Consider the following 16,078-nt stretch of genomic DNA (forward strand, 5'->3'; position numbering starts at 1 on the left):
ATTAGAAATCAAGTCTGAATTTTATTCTTAGCATCTGTCAGAGTTCCCAATAACATGGTTATTCTGTGCTCAGTCTGCTAAATGGACATGGAAGGAATTACAGTTCTCTGTTTGTGAATGAATGATTACTCTCCTTGGTTTCTAATTTTGCCTCAGTAAATATTTCAGGTTCTGATCTTGATGTTGTGAAATAAATCATAATATAATTATACCTTGCCAGTGTTTCAGAAGAAAAAAAGTGCAAGAATTTATTATTTCTGATAAGGAGTCTTATAATAAGAGAAGCCTGAGCAAGACAAACAAATTAATTTCTTCTGTCCATGCATTTCACTCCGGATTAAAACAGCCAAACTCAGAATTTCAACCTGACCTACTTCCTTGTGGAGGCTGAGCAGGCTGGTGCTCACAGACACAAGGATCATGCAGTAGAACAAGCACTTGTTCCTTTGGGAGGCAGCTGGATTCAAGCTATCAAATCCACCCAGCCCAACAGTGTGCACTGGAGCGTTTTATCTACTGTCAATGGTTATAAATTGCTTTATTTTACATAATGAAAGTGCAATTTGTAAAGCCACTGTTCGGAACTCAAGACACTGAATTTATGTTGTAAGCTGCCTGATTTTTTTGTCTGTCAAGCTAAAAAACCTCTCTGGAGAGGCTGGGAGTCAAAGGCTGAGACTCACTCAAATTCCAGAGCAAGATTGGCATGACAGGTTGGACACAAACAGTGAGACAGAAGAGAAAAACACTTAATGGTGTGTGATAATGCTGCATGCTTGGAGTGGGGAGTGCAATGTCCTTGCAACCTCATCACTGTGTAGCTCCAGACATGCCTGCTTCTCCCTTCCTTCCCTTAGGACACAGGGAATCTCTCTCCTCCAGGGCATAAATAGGAGTTGGCCTCAGGCAGCAGCAGAAGGAAAAAAGTGCAGTTTGGAATGGCTGAAAGAGCTCAGATTTTTTAATTTACCCAAACAAAAGCATGAAGAACTTGATCCTGAATTCATCCTCAGATTCAAGAGGCAGACACTTCCCTTGGACACTTTGCTACCCACCCAATAGCTGGGAAATCTGGGCCTTATTCACCAGCCTTGATGGATAATAATCCAGCTCTTGGAGTTAATGCATCCTCATTCAGCCTGGCAGCAATCACGGCCCAGACCTGGAACAGCACTTAATGCCACCAGTCATCTAAATTTACTGTGATAAATGGAATTTCTCAGTGGATCCCTAATGATTTCTATTATGAGAGTATAGAAGGCAGAGACCTGAAACACCTAAATCACCCCCCTTTTGCTGTTTGAATGACAATGGCTGTGCTGCTTGTTTGCCTGGGTGAGCTGCACAGAGCAGAACAGGACAAGCTCTCACTGCGTTTCTTCTCTCTAACATGAGAGATTCCATTTTTTATTGAGCAGCACCAGATCTGGGAGACATTCATGCCACATCTGGCATATTCTCAGGAAGCAAAGGCAACTGCAGCTTGAAGAAGCTGGAGCCCATGCTGGCTCTGGACAGCAGATAGACTCTCAAGACGGATTGCTTTCAGCCTTCCAGTCTTTTAAATCATTTTATCTTCTGAGAAGTTCTGAATTATCTACCGATATTTTTCTTTATAGCAATGTAAAAACTCATTTTAACTAATCTGCTTCCTAATCTCATTACAATTGTAGCATTCAAGAATGAAAGGGTCTCAAACTACATTAAACTCATCAGGAGACACTTGGGAAATGCTGATTTAAACACCAGATAGCAACCTGAGCCATAAACTCTGAACAATGGACTGTACTAACTAGACATGGAAAAGAGAGTTCATTTCAAATTACCTGATTTAAAAAAGACACTTCCCATAATCACCAGACTAATTCTTCAGAGTCTCAGCTCAGTTAAAGCATATCATCTACCACCTGTGATTCCTGCTGTACTTTATTTCTGGCTCGTTTCAGAGATATGGATTGCTAGACCAGCTCTGTGAAACTATAATTACCTACCAGTGATGCTTCAAGAGGTGAAGGTTTTGACCAAAACTGCCAATTTCAATGCAACAACAACACTGTTGGGATTGCCATCATCTAAACCCTAAACAGAATTGCTCTGCTGGTGGTCAGATTGATTTAAACTCAGATTTAAAGCCAACTGGTGATTGCCCTTTGAATGGGTTAAACATTACATGAAAACCAAAAGGTAGATGACATGGAATTTGAATAGGCAGTAATGCCAAGAAGGAAAAGTTTACTGTGAGGAAAAGGAATTTTAGAAGAAAATCTTGTCTTGGAAAGCTACTGACTCTTCAAGGATGGTATAAAAAGATTTGATACAAGCCACTGCTAAGCAATTTAATTTTGTAGAAAAGCCACAGTGAATTGCAAGAGTTCATATAATGGTCAATGGAAGATTAAAATAATGAAATTTTGACCCCGCAAGATATTTTAAATCATCTGGTTGGGATAGGGCAATCCCATTATCTGGTTCAAAATCTGATATTACTGAGGAAAGTAGCCAAGAACACTAAAAAGAGTGGATCAGATGCTGGCAATAAGGACCTTGTTAGCTGTGTAAAACAGGCCAGAGACAGAAATCCATCCCTTAGGCTTTGCAACAATCAAAATGATGAATGTAAAATAGTTGGGGAACACTGAAACTCTTACTTGCATGGAAGGGTGGGAAATAGATGGAGATCCCTAATGATTCCTGTAATGATATCCTGGGAACTTGATGTTCTATAAAAGCACTGGAACCAGTGAGGGTGAGGATATCTCTTTAGCAACAACCATCAACAAAAACATGTAGAATAAATAATAAATGCCACAACCTATAAAGCAATCAGACATTCAGAAGTCTCATTTTCCCTTATGGGAAGTATTAACATAATAAAAAATTCAAAATGGCATTACACAAACAGAATTTTGCAGACATGTCTGCCACAGACACCAACCCTGCTGACTGTGGAGGATTCCTAAGCTGAAACACAAGGGTATTCCTGTCTGGATCAGTATTCAGGGACGCTGTGGTGACCAAAAGGCTTCATAGCAGATGAATCTGAGGCACTTGATACTCAGCACAGTTTTTCCTATTGAGTGAAAGCTCCTTCTACAAAATATCCCATTGAAAAGAAAATCTTTGTCCTAAACATGAAATGACTTCATTTCCATGGAAAGTAGACTTGTAATAACAAGTAAGAGTTTTTATGACATCAGGTTTGTGGTTCACACCCAGGTTACCCAAGTGCTAGAGGAAAGGGACTTATTTGCAAATTCCTTCTTTGCACTCGATGAGAGAAAACAGAATCATGGTTCAAATATTGAGAAAAGGGAATTTCATGACCAGCATTATAACTATCTGTGCTTTCTTGAAAGAGAAAGTTTGGGACATCATCTCATCCTTCTTATTTTTCTTATTTATCTTTCTTTGCTAGTAAAGCCCCAGCGTTAACTCCACAATACTAATGACTTCCATTTAGCTTTGTATTTCAGATAAAACATCACTTCACTTACACATCTGTGGCTAACACTGACAAAGTATCTTCCTTTGCAATGCGCACACAAAGTCTGCAGCATTGATCATTCTATTATCACTCTGTTGTGCCTAATTTCCTCTTTCATCTTTCCAGTCAAACTCCATCTCAGACAACATCAATAGTGGTGGTGACACACTGATGGATCACCCTTGCTTTGGTGTGCTGCAGGAACAGCGGGAAATTGTTTTTCTGTTTGTAAAATTGTTTTCTGAGCATTCTTAACTATTCAAAGCATCAAATGAACAAGTGCATTGTGATCTTTAAGCACTCTGATATGACTTTGTAGCAAGCAGTTAAGTGATGAGCATCTCTTTGGTTTCTGCCTTTTCTTTGTTGGCCTGTCTCCACACAAGTTAAGAAAACATTTGAGAAAATTAATTAACAAGAGAACTTTTGGTCCATTTTTTTCTGGCAAGGTCACTTCAGTCCTCTGCAGTAATAATTACAAATGCCCTGAGTTTACTCCTGTTTGTGTTCCCTGGACACTGCTGGTGCAGATCTGAAGAGAAGTGATAACTGAAGGAGCAGCACGAGGTTCATTTCAACATGATTATGATTATGGTTATGATTATAGAAAGGGCAGGGAAATAACCAGCAGCTTGAGATGGAGTTTTACTCATGGCTGACTGAATAATGAAATTTCAACATGCACAAATAACACGTTGACAAGCATCGACTCACAAGTATTTATCACAATGTTTCGAGGATTGGTTTCCAGCTCCAATTTATTTTCAAAATGCGACTCCTCTCGGTTTCCACCATTCTCTGACTTCTATGACTGTGTTGCTGACCCTGCTCAAGTTATGAGTTTAGACATCTGACAGCAGGAAACTTATAGTATATAACATTAACTCCTCCCTTGGCACTCGTGCATGCACATACAATTTGTAAAACAATACACTGCTTGACATTTTTCAGCCTCAGAGCAGGGGAATAAAAGATGATCTCAATGTCCCTTTCAGGTTATGCTTCTAATGGATTTGTTCTACAGCTTCAGATACACTAAAAGCATTTCTAAGGCAGTCTAACCAGAATTGTAAGAGTTGAATTTTACTGCCTTGCAATTAGGGTTATAGTTTAATTTCATTTCTTCTTAAACTTGCTGGTTGTTTTATCCCAGTGGGATATTACTCTGTGATCCTTTCAATGCCCTGCTTGGCACAGGCTTCACCTTTTTGCATGGAGCTGGAAAATATTTTATTCATGCAAGGAGACTGTAGCAGACTCCTGCACAGACTTTTATAGCTTGATATTGTACATTGCTGTGCATTTTACTGCATAAATAAGCACTCCCTACTGAATATCAAAGGAAATGCATGGAAATGTATGGCATCCAGGAACTGAAAATAATCATGTACAGTCTGAAAACAGGCAGTGTTTTAAGACCCAAGAACAGTTATGTTCTGCCACATGCACACAAGTGTAACTCATTTATCACAGGCTCTAAACATCTTTTTTACAGTTTATAAGAATGCAAATAAATAACTGGTTCTTTTCAATAGTAGCCGCTCATGTTACTGGTATCAAAGAGACCAGGCTGATAAAACCAGTTCTCCATCTTATCTGGCAAGGGAACAACCCTACAGCACATTCAGTATAGCAGATATGTCCCAGATATAACAACACACTGAATCCAGCATGAGGAACTGGAGATGCAGCTTCCCATGGGAAATGCTTACTCGAAACAGGAACAGAAGAAATTTGGATCAGGGAGCATTTTTTCCCAGCCATTCATTAACTGATTTCCCTGCACTGAGAGCCTTGTTTATCTTAGAGAAAAACATCATTCCAATGTTAGGATTGATTTGCTGTTAAATTCACATGAGGAGACCTTGCTGGATGATGGGTGGAGACAGGGCAGCACTGACACAACCTGAAACTAAGATTAAAACTGAGTAGTGAGGTGTGGTGGCATAAAAATGTAACAGGGTCTCTAAGTGCCTAACAGGTAGAAGTAAGAAAGGTGTTTTCCAGCACAGCTGAGGCAGGGACTGGAATACTGTGCAGTTCTGGTGGCCACCTTGGAAAAGGATGCTGAAACCCCCTGGAATGATGGATGAGCTGTGTCTGGTACCCGGGGTTCTGGCTGGCTGTTGCGTGGCAACACCAGGGGCACACTTTGGGCCCAGCTCCTGCTCTTAAAGCAGTTCCTGGAAAGGGAACAAATCTCCCTGCTGGGATCTTTCCTCAAACCCTCCTCCAGTGTCCAACCTGGTACGTGGATTGTCCCACCAAGGCTCAGAAAAACGGGGAGAAGTTTTCCTTCCTCCCGCAGATAAAGAGAAGGGGCTCAAAAAAGAGACAATCCAGGGATGTTATGCTGATATGAGATATGTCTATAATTAAGGTAGGGGGTTTTTTTTCTTCTTTAAAGCACCTCATATTGCCAGTTCTGATGTGCTTAAGGAAGTACTGAGTTTTCACGAGTGGCCTTTCTAATCTGTCTGTGATAACAATTTTCAGTATTTTTTCTACTGAAGACACTTAAAAATTTTCCTGAGAAAAAGAAGGGACTAAAACAAATGATGCTTTTCCCCAGGATTAGCAGAAGAAAACGTCCAATCTCCCTTGCACTCTCAGTTTCTGCTGTGTGGTAAAACAAATGTGTGGCTTCCACACCATATTTACAACTTGAGATCAAAATCTCAAGGCTTAAATTTTACAGTGTCATTTTGCCACTGTTTACACACACAATCTTCCCTTCCTGGACAGGTCTACAGGAGTAGAACAGGAGCACACAGCAGGAGGCTTTTACACTCCATCTCATTCCTTAACCCCTTACTGTGAGCCAAAAACCATCAATCTCCCCCACTGAGGCAAATGATATGTTTATAGACGTGGTTAGGGTGGGTTGGAGATGCAAAAATCAAAAGTCAGACTGAAGAACCTATGGAGTCACCCCAAACAAGACTGAAATAGATGCACCGTGTCTTCCTGCCCTACTGTCTGTTAAAAAAGGATCCATGTGAACCCCAAATCCCACCAGACATTATGGAGAGACTCTTTTCACTTCAGTAGTGTCTGGTGTGGACTCTTGGGAGCAAAAACACTTTCTCCTTTCCTGATTTCTACTTATTTTCACCCCAGCCTGAAACAGGCTGCCCTAAGGGTAAAGAGTGCCCTAAATGAAGAGGATTTTGCCTTCACTCTATTAATGCCTCCATTGGGAGTGCCAGGGACAGACTGGGAGGAGATGATCACATTATCAAAAGTTTTCTTCCTCAAAGAGACAAGTCTTGAGAGTTTGTTTACACTGGACCATTGGACGTAGCAATTGGATTTCACTTGCCATGTCACAAGCCCCCAGCCTGCTGGGCCCAGGAAAAATGATAGGAATAATTTAGCAGGGAACAGCTCTGTGCCAAGCAAACAGGTTGTAAAGCAGTTCTGCATGAAATCTGGGGAACCAGCTGCCCAGATCCGAGGCACAAAAGAGTATTTATTGCTTATGCATCATGCTGGATTGCTAAAAGCATGGCTCAAAACCAGGGAAAGGATGATGAACAGGGAGGATTTTTATTTTCTGTTGTCCACCGTCAAAAACTCTTTAAGCACATGGAAAACTACAGGGAGCTGCAGGCATCACTTTTAAGGCTGCTAAGATTCAAAAGAAGTCTAGACTAGAGCAGACAGGGGAATATCACAGTCTACCCACAACAGATGAGACAACTGCAGATTTGCCTGTGCTGAGAGCGCCGGAGCACAGTTTGGGCAGAAAATGAAGAAGTCGTTCTAATGAGTAATTTGGGAGGCTGAATGCACACCCAGATCAGCCTGGATGCTGCAGTTAGAAACCTTTCCTATCCTGTCATGGTACTGAGCAAACAAACGCTGGTTTTGTTCATTCCTCGGTGGGCGGATTTTGCAAAAGAGCTCAGCGTTGATCTAATTGTGATCAGGGGAATTCAACCCCAGCTTCAGCCAGAGCAGGAATTGGCTTTCGCTGCTCCAGTGTTACAAATTTACACATTCTGCAAAGCCTTTAGAATTCTCCATTATCCAGAGTGGCTGCACAGCCAGGTAATTGCCCCCTTTTCTGGCCTGGCTTCCACCGTTGTCCATTTGTTTTCCAGGTGGCACCTCTGTCCGTTTACAAATGATCCTTCTCTCCTGGTTGGAGAGTTTTATAGAGCTGGAATTGGAAGGAAAAGTTTCAAACCTCAATGAGGAAAAATTTCAACTGTCCTTAATTTCAGTCTAAAAGATGCGGTTGTGAATTCATGATTGATTGGCCAAACTTCTTTTAACTCAATAACAGAGGGAAAGAAGACATCTTAGTGGAGCAGACACTGAGAATAATTACCTATTCTCCTCCACACATGAAGTATTTATAATCAAATCATCCAGCTTTGTCTATTCAAAGCAGCACAAATGCCAATGTATTCCGTAAGAAATACTCAAGGAAATGTCATCCTTTAAATTTTCAGCTAATTCTGGTAGACTTTTAATATTCAAAAGGTAAGACATCCTTAAACTGCTCATCCACAAGAAGGCAAGCAATAAAATAAAGGAATATTTCATTATTGTGTATTAAAAAAATAAAATGGGAAATAAATCATTATTTTATCTTTGTGGAAAGAAATGAAGGCTTCAGCAAACAAGTTGTACATGGAGATATATTAAACAGAGACAACAGCTGTAATTCAAATATAAATGTATAATCCTTAGAGCAGAGAACTCTTTAAATAGAATGACTGATGAGTGGAGTTAGGAAAGAGGAGAGTAACAGAATTGGTGTCTCTCAGAAAACTCTTACAATTATAAAAATTAATGCTTATTCAGGAGGGAAAAAAAAGGTGAAATAATCTTACTTAGTTAAGATTAAGTAATCTTACAATGACTTTGCTACAGTCATTGTTTGGCTGCAGTTTACAGCACTCAAGGATCAACAATCATTGGATGGAAATTCCCCTTTGCCCACTGCAGTATTCCCATTCCCCACACAGGATTTTTACACAAGAGTGAACCAATATAATTCATGCCCTTTACTGAGGTTGCTGTTTTTAACGTTGTGTGGAATTTATTTTTTGCTCTTTCCAGCTTCCCAGCTGAGATTAAATACTATCACCTCATTTGGAGCCCAAAACATCTCCGACAGCACTTTTTGTATTTCACCCAGACATTCTAACCTTGGGTGTCTTCCTCAAGGAAACGCCTGGAGTTTGGCAGGCTGTGTTTTTGTCCCCTTTTGAGGGGACCTCGGCCTGCAGAACAAGCGTGGCTCGATCCTGAGGTGCTCAGCACCTGCAGTTCCATATGGCAGCTGCTTGATAATCAGCAACTTGCAGGATCAGGCTCTCAGTGCACGTTCCTTTTTGGGTAAAGAAGAAGACAGGGCTAATTAACAAGTTAGAACTGTAAAGACAGGCTTATCTCTCCATGAGTCAAACCATAAAATAACTTTGTTGCGCTAAACCCTTCTGAACCTTCAAGTAATTCCTTGGCTTGATTGATTAGCCCGGAAATTCAAAGGCTGCAAAACCAGCACTCAGGTCTTCTATTTGTTATGATTGTATGTGAGAAGAAAAATATCTCATTTTGGTGCATGGTTCACACTGCATGAAGCTATGCATGCAAAACCAAGTTGTTTTAGCTGCTGAAGAATAATCTAAAAAAGAAGCCCAGTGAATTGTTTTTGCTTTAATACAAATCACTCTCACATTTATTCCTGACCTGGGTTTGCCGTTTCCATAATTTGTGTTTTATCAGTTAAATATCCACAAGTCATGGTACTGAACATTTACTTTCCCCCTGACAGTTGTTTCCTAAGAACAGCTCTTTTTTTAATATGTTCTGGCCTCGTGTATATTTAACAGCCTCTAAGGAGTGTCATTGCTTTGGAAGTAATAAATAAATTCTCTGTGCCCTATTTTTTCTATTTTCCCAAGAATTTCTGCCATGAGCAACTCAGGTTGTAACTGAGATATTAAAATTTAATCTCAAGATTTCATTGTAAATCTTGGGCTTGAATAAAAAAGAATAAAACCTGTGATTTTATGTGCTAAGTATCTTAAGATCCATAAACTCAGCACTCTGAAATGAAGGAACAGAGGAGCTGTAACAGTTTGAGAGCACAATCTCTGTATGAAAACAACCACAATTATCTGAAAGTCATCAGGGAGCCCAAATAAGATCTGATAGTCAAAGCAATTAAAGTATAGTTGCTATTTATTGCCTCACACAACACACAGATATAATAATTTCATCTTTTCTAGCTGTTACTACTGAGCTAATGCACTAGAATTCCACCAGGAATGAGGTCCTCTGGCAGAACTGCTGTTAAAAAAAGACATAAATACAGGACCACAGATCTCTGAGGCCAGTACAGAATCAAGAGAAGTGGTTTTGCTAAGAATGGGCTCTTTGCAAAAACAACTGTCTTGGCAAAACTCACCTTTGGGAAATGTTACTGTGCCTTTTTGAATTTAGATTTCACTGGATGTCTCCCAGTCCCTGGGTCATGATTACTGGAAGGAAGGCCTGACAACAAACGTAGAATTAATTCTACAGCAATAACTATTTCAAGTGATTTGGGCATTAACTGGCACAAAAAGTAAGCTGTTAAATTAATAGTCTTTTTTTTTTTTTCTTTTCAAGTTGTTGAGCTCTAATCCTACTTCACCAAAGGACACAGGAACTGGATTAGACCTAAAGACACCAGTACCAGAAATCCCTACCATGGCTCCACAAAGGCAAAGTTCATTCTGAGTTCTCTGGAATACTGAAAATGTGCTGCTTTTGTCCAAAGCCTGCCACAACCTACTGCTGTAGGAGGTCCAGCTGTTCTGCATTGGAACTGCATATCCCTGTATTTTAAAGGAGTTTCATTAACTGTGTTTAAATTTATCTTTGTACATTCCCTCGATTTTAAGGAAAACAACAGGCTCTTTGTAAATTGTAAAGTTCCTCATCCCCTATATACTTTAAATTAAGACTTTGTCAGTAAAAAGCCAGCAAGAGAATTTAGCCTTCTGCAGCTCCATTCATCTGAGTAATCTCCCACCACGACTGTGAAAGGGTCATTAATCCCACCAGTCCTCCTTGCATAGCATTTTCTTTCAGTGCAGCCTCAAAAAGGAGACAAGACCCTGCAAAATGTCCCTCATTGTTTATCTATACCATTCCAGAAAGCAAACAAATGACAAAAATATTTTATCCTAACCTGAAAAAAGATTTTCAGTGGTGAGAACAAGTGTGAAGCCGTTTGACACGTGTTAAAAACCTTCGTGGCCTGAGGAATCATTGCATCAGTCAGATCTGACTCCTGCATAACAAGGACTGGTTAATGGATTTCTGTTTAAGTTATACGTCAAAACCATCTACGGCTTGTCCAGACCCTAAAATGGAACATGGAATTGGGATGTTTGAGCTGAAAGAGGGATCAGATGTATCCAAACCTGCCACAGTTGGTGACAGGTTGGAACAAAGGGGTGAGGTCACATCACAGCACCAAGGGACCAGATCTGGGTCTGTTCGAAGGGGCTTTTTACAACAGTTTATCTGATTCCAAACAGCAGTTCTGAAAACAATCACCTTTCCTAAGCACATCAACCAAATGAAGGGGAGAAAATTTCTCAGCATTTTTCAGTACCAGAAGCCATATTTACTTTTAAAAAGACAACAAAATCCCCCCAAACTGGCACTAAATAGTTTTTTTTAATGATTCCTGCAGTGCTCCAAATGGCACATTAATAATGCAAAGAGCCTGCAGCTCAGGTTTGTTCCTGGCCGTGGGATGAGGTGGAGCGTGTCAGCACATCGTGTCACCTTCCAGGGGGAAGCAGACATTTGAGAACCACCTGCTGTGAGTGGGAAACACTCCTCATTTACAGGCTGGTATTCAATGGGATTGTTAAACGTTCTCCATTTACAGATTCATATGCAATGTGGTTCTTAAGTTCAGATCTTGTCTGGGTACACAATAACCAGAGTGTGTGAACATGTGCTTGTTTCACAACCAAAATCTAAATATGAGCAGTTTGGGTTTAAAAAGCTATAAAATGACACTTAGGTAATGTGTGTCCATCCCCAAATCCATCCCGTGGAGCTTTATGGTATCTTAAAGAGTATGTCACTAATCTGGGGTGGGCATGGATTTAATCTGAATCACAGAGTAGTTGGGGTTGGAAGGGACCTCTGGAGATCACCCAGTCCAACAACCCTGCCAAGGCAGGGTCACCTGGAGCAAGTGACACAGGAACGTGTCCAGGTGGGTTTGGAATGTCTCCAGAGAGGGAGACTCCACACTCTCCCTGGGCAGCTGTTCCAGGGATCTGCCACCCTCATTATAAACAAGTTCTTCCTCATGTTGAGGAAGGAAATTCTTGCCTTTTAGTTTATGGCCATTGCTCCTCATCCTGTCATTGAGCACCACCAAAAAGAGTCTGGCACCACCATCTAGGCTTTCAAGCATAATCAACAAGAAGGGAGATTTAATCAGTGAAACGGGCAGATCCAAAAAGCACTGGGTGATGTCCAGGTGTTAAAAAGACAAATTACTTGTTGGTAGAACATGTTGAGGTTTAGGGCTGGGCATTCTCCAGTGATCTCAGACCTGGGGGGTGGGGGGTTAACATCCCCAGGTTGGGGATGTTAACCTTGGGGACAAGGATGCAACACTGATGGCGGGCACAGAGGATGCAGAATTGAATGGGCCACAAGGATGTTTGGCAGAACTCTCAAGATAAGGAAGAAGCTGATAAAGATAATTGAGTGACTATGATGAATCAGCTCCGAACTGGGCAACAGGCGACTCTATGAAGGGAAGATGGTGACCACAGACCCGAGAAACCCAAGAAAGAGGAGGAAGACTCGGCTCTAATCAGCACGGGAGGAGAGAACCATTAACCAACAGAGGATAGAATTCTAATTAACGAGAGAAATACGTAACTCGTAGGCAATGAACACCAACGCCTTTGTGTTCTGAAACTTATAAAGAGCGAAAAATCTTTGGGATGCCGGCCGGGTGGGACACCTGAGGGCGAGGACTACAACTCCCACAGTGCCCCGCGGCTCTCGCGAGAGGCGGCGGAAGAGGCGGGCGCGGCCCGGAAGAGGCGCAGGCGGAGCGGAGCGACCATGGCCGAGACCGACCCCAAGAGCGTGCAGGACCTGACGGCCGTGGTGAGGGACAGGGGGACGGGGAGGGCTCCGGGGAGGGCAGCGGGGCGGCAGGGGCCGGTCGGACGGGGCTCGGAGCAGCCGGGTCCGGGGAAGGCGCCCGTCCCCGTGGCATCGGGTTGGGGCGGGATGGGCTGTAAAGGTCCCCTCATCCCCCAGCCGTTCCGGGGGTTCTGTGGTACCGAGAAGCAAAAGGGCCCCGGTGGGGGTTTAACAGGATGCGGAAACAGCCCTTGTGGGGTTTAGCCCCGGCTGTGAAAACACGGGCGTTTTTTTAGGTCTTACAAGTCATAGGATATTCAGAGTTGGAAGGGACCCACAAGGATCATCGAGGCCAACTCCTGGCCCTGCACTGGACACCCCAGAAATCTGTGCCTCAGAGCGCTGTCCAGATGCTGCTTGAACTCACAGGCTTGGTGCTGTTGGGGAGCCTGTTCAGTGCTCAACCAATGTTTACTCTAATGTTTACTGTAAGCCTCAGTTGTCCTCTATGTATACATATATATATATATTTATGTAAATATATATATATATTTAAGTACCATTTTTACATACATATATAATTACATGCAGAGTTTGGGCACGCTTGTGCTCAGCAAAGAAAGAAAATTGTAGCTACATCGTTATATTAGATTAGGTAATGCAACAGCCTCTAATGAAAGCAAAACATTTCTTTTCTCCCTTTCTATCAGGTGCAGACACTGCTGCAGCAAATGCAGGACAAATTTCAGACCATGTCTGACCAAATCATCGGAAGAAATATCCTTTTTTTTTTTTTTTTTTAAGCTCGGGTGCTGTGCAATAAATATCATAAGGTCTGTTTGCCAGTGGGATTTGTGAGGTAAATCTGTGGTGTGGTTTCCTTGACCCCTGTGCCCTCGATGACATGAGCTGTCGCATCGATGACCTGGAGAAGAACATCGCTGACCTCATGACGCAGGCGGGGGTGGAGGAGCTGGAGGGGGAGAACAAGACCCCGGCCCCCAACAAGAGCTAAAGTGAGACAGGCCCTGGTTGTCCTTGAAACAAACCCTTGAAATTACTGGCTTTGACAGGTGGAACTCTTTTCTTTGGCTTGTGAGGTGGGATTTGTGCAGAGCAGAAGTGGGGAATTGTGCTGTGTGCAGAGAGCGTGTCCAGGGAAGGGCAGTGGAGCTGGAGGAGTGTCTGGAGAGCAACTGAGGAAGCTGAGGGGGCTCAGCCTGGAGAAAAGGAGGCTCAGGGGGGACCTTCTCACTCTCTGCAAACTCCCTGACAGGAGGGGGGAGCCGGGGGAGGTTGGGCTCTGCTCCCAGGGAACAAGGGACGGGAGGAGAGGAAACGGCCTCAAGCTGTGCCAGGGGAAGTTCAGGTTGGACATCAGCAAGAATTTCTTCATGGAAAGGGTGGTCAGGCTTTGGAAGGGGCTGCCCAGGGAGGTGGTGGAGTCACAGGGGCTGTAAATTCCTCCTGTGTGTAAGTGAGGAGCTTGCAGGGAGTAGTGACTCACACAGGGCATTGCAGGGATGAGGCAAGACGTGTCCTAGGGCAACATTCCTTGGAGAAAAAAATTTCTTACTGAAAGGAAAATGTGATATCATATATTATTATGTAATTTCTTCATTGATAACCTGCCCCTGTGTTACAGAAACATTGGAGGAATAGATGCTTCATCCTCTTGGCAGCTCAAAATCCAGTCCAAAAACACGTAGATACGTTCAGGTGACAGGGCAGCACAAGACAGCATTTAAAATTGCTGGAGGCATTTGAGGGAAATGGAGCAATGCAGGTGCCAGGACTGTTACAGCATAAACAAGGGGAGGGTGGTGCTTAACTATGGTGTCTGGGCACTGAGATTTCACTTCAATTTGTGGACAACTTGATTTTTGTAATCCATGTAAGGCAACTGGTAAATAAAATACTACATGTTTCATGTTAGATTTAAAGAGTGACTAAGACAGACATGTCTCAACCTCTCTTAGGCTTGAGATTTTGAGGTCATGTCTTGCATTCTATGCAGCCTGTATAGTGTTTGGGACAGATATTTTTTGGCTTGTTAAGATACTTATTTTTACTTTTACAAAAAACCCAAACTCTTACAGGCTTCATTGCCCTCTGTCATTTCCCTTGGCCTGAATTCCCCAGATGAAAATTTCTGAGGAACATGATTCTCTTTAATCTGTTTTCTTATTATTTTTCCCCAACAGGTTGCCAATAACTCCAGATGAATCTTGGAAGTTGATTTTTTCTTTTTTCTACAAATCCTTGGAATTACAGAATGGCTTTTTGCAACTCCTGTGTGTAAAAGCATTTTTATATTGTTACAGAGCTTGCATTCCTAATGTACATTGTATAGTTGGGGTAGGGTAGTTTATATTTTGATTTGTGTACTGTAATTTCACTTTTTTTAATTCTTGTTAACGAGGATCAATTGGTTGTGTTATTAAAACACAGATCTTATGGATCTCAACTACTGGGTGCATTTTTTTCGTGAAGTCACTTTTTTCTCTTCCCTGTACTTTTCTAAATGTTTCATGTTTGATAGCTCAGCATTTAGTGACTCCCACTAAATGGGAACCTTGCCTTGTCCTGTGTGACTTTGTGGAGTGAAGCACAAGATTGAAACTTAGCATTAGTCTTTAGTTCTAAGCATCAGGCACTCACTAGTTGGGGTTTATGTGTTGGTTTTTCATACCTGTAATAAGGTGGATTTGGAAACATGAGACACTGGACATCGAAACCATCCCTCCTGCTCCAGGTATTACCTGAGCTGTGTGTTCCTGGAACACAGACCAGAAATAAAGATCTACCATCTGTGCACAGCTGAGCAACCACTGCCACTCACGTCTGGGACATCTGGGCAGGCAAGGAACTCTTAACTATGAACAGTCTCACTATGGGATTGAAGTTTTTTAACACTCCGCTTTGAAACTGTCCACGTGTCCTTTGGCATCACCTTTGAACAGGAATTGTGGTCGAAGTGGTGATGCTGGACAGAACAGGGATGGTGTTTTTAGAGTGCATGTGGGCTTTCAGTTTAAATCACTGGCTCCTTGGACAAAACAGTTTAGTAGCAAAGCAGTGGTATATTGAACAAAAATGACAGAATCCAGTTAGATTTTTAAAGCCTTGCTTCTCTTGGAATAGCAGCTATCTGCACCTCTTCACAATGCTTGGTTTAGAGGAGTGTTTGCTTTTCTAATCATATCCACCTTTATGGGCCTGCAGTTTCATGGGTTACATTATAGAGTATTTTGGCAGTGAAAACTGTGTTTGGGAGAGTCTGTACTGTGTCACTTGTGAAGAAAAATGACCCTTGTCAGCTATCCCTGACAATCCTTGCATTGCTCCTCCAGCTTCAACCCCAAATTTCGGCGGGCACTGGTGGCACTCCGCAGTTGCATGAGGGCCACACTTAAATGGCTCTTTAGAATCATAGAATAGACTGGGTTGGAAAAGACC

The 16,078-nt window shown here is 42.2% G+C and overlaps 1 protein-coding gene across 1 annotated transcript; it reads left to right on the plus strand.

Moving 5' to 3' along the window:
• The first annotated feature begins 12,539 nt into the window (after positions 1-12,539).
• On the plus strand, positions 12,540-15,756 carry HSBP1 (heat shock factor binding protein 1). The gene is made up of 4 exons (XM_027890874.1): positions 12,540-12,640; positions 13,330-13,396; positions 13,516-13,635; positions 14,824-15,756. Exons 1-3 carry the CDS (start codon positions 12,596-12,598, stop codon positions 13,632-13,634), a joined length of 231 nt encoding a protein of 76 aa, XP_027746675.1. The 5' UTR covers positions 12,540-12,595; the 3' UTR covers position 13,635; positions 14,824-15,756.
• Positions 15,757-16,078: the final 322 nt, after the last annotated feature.

Source organism: Empidonax traillii, unplaced genomic scaffold (genome assembly GCF_003031625.1).
Source record: "Empidonax traillii isolate 1590-97213 ecotype Southwest subspecies unplaced genomic scaffold, ASM303162v1 scaffold13:size3042203, whole genome shotgun sequence".
NCBI classification, from domain to species: Eukaryota; Metazoa; Chordata; class Aves; order Passeriformes; family Tyrannidae; genus Empidonax; species Empidonax traillii.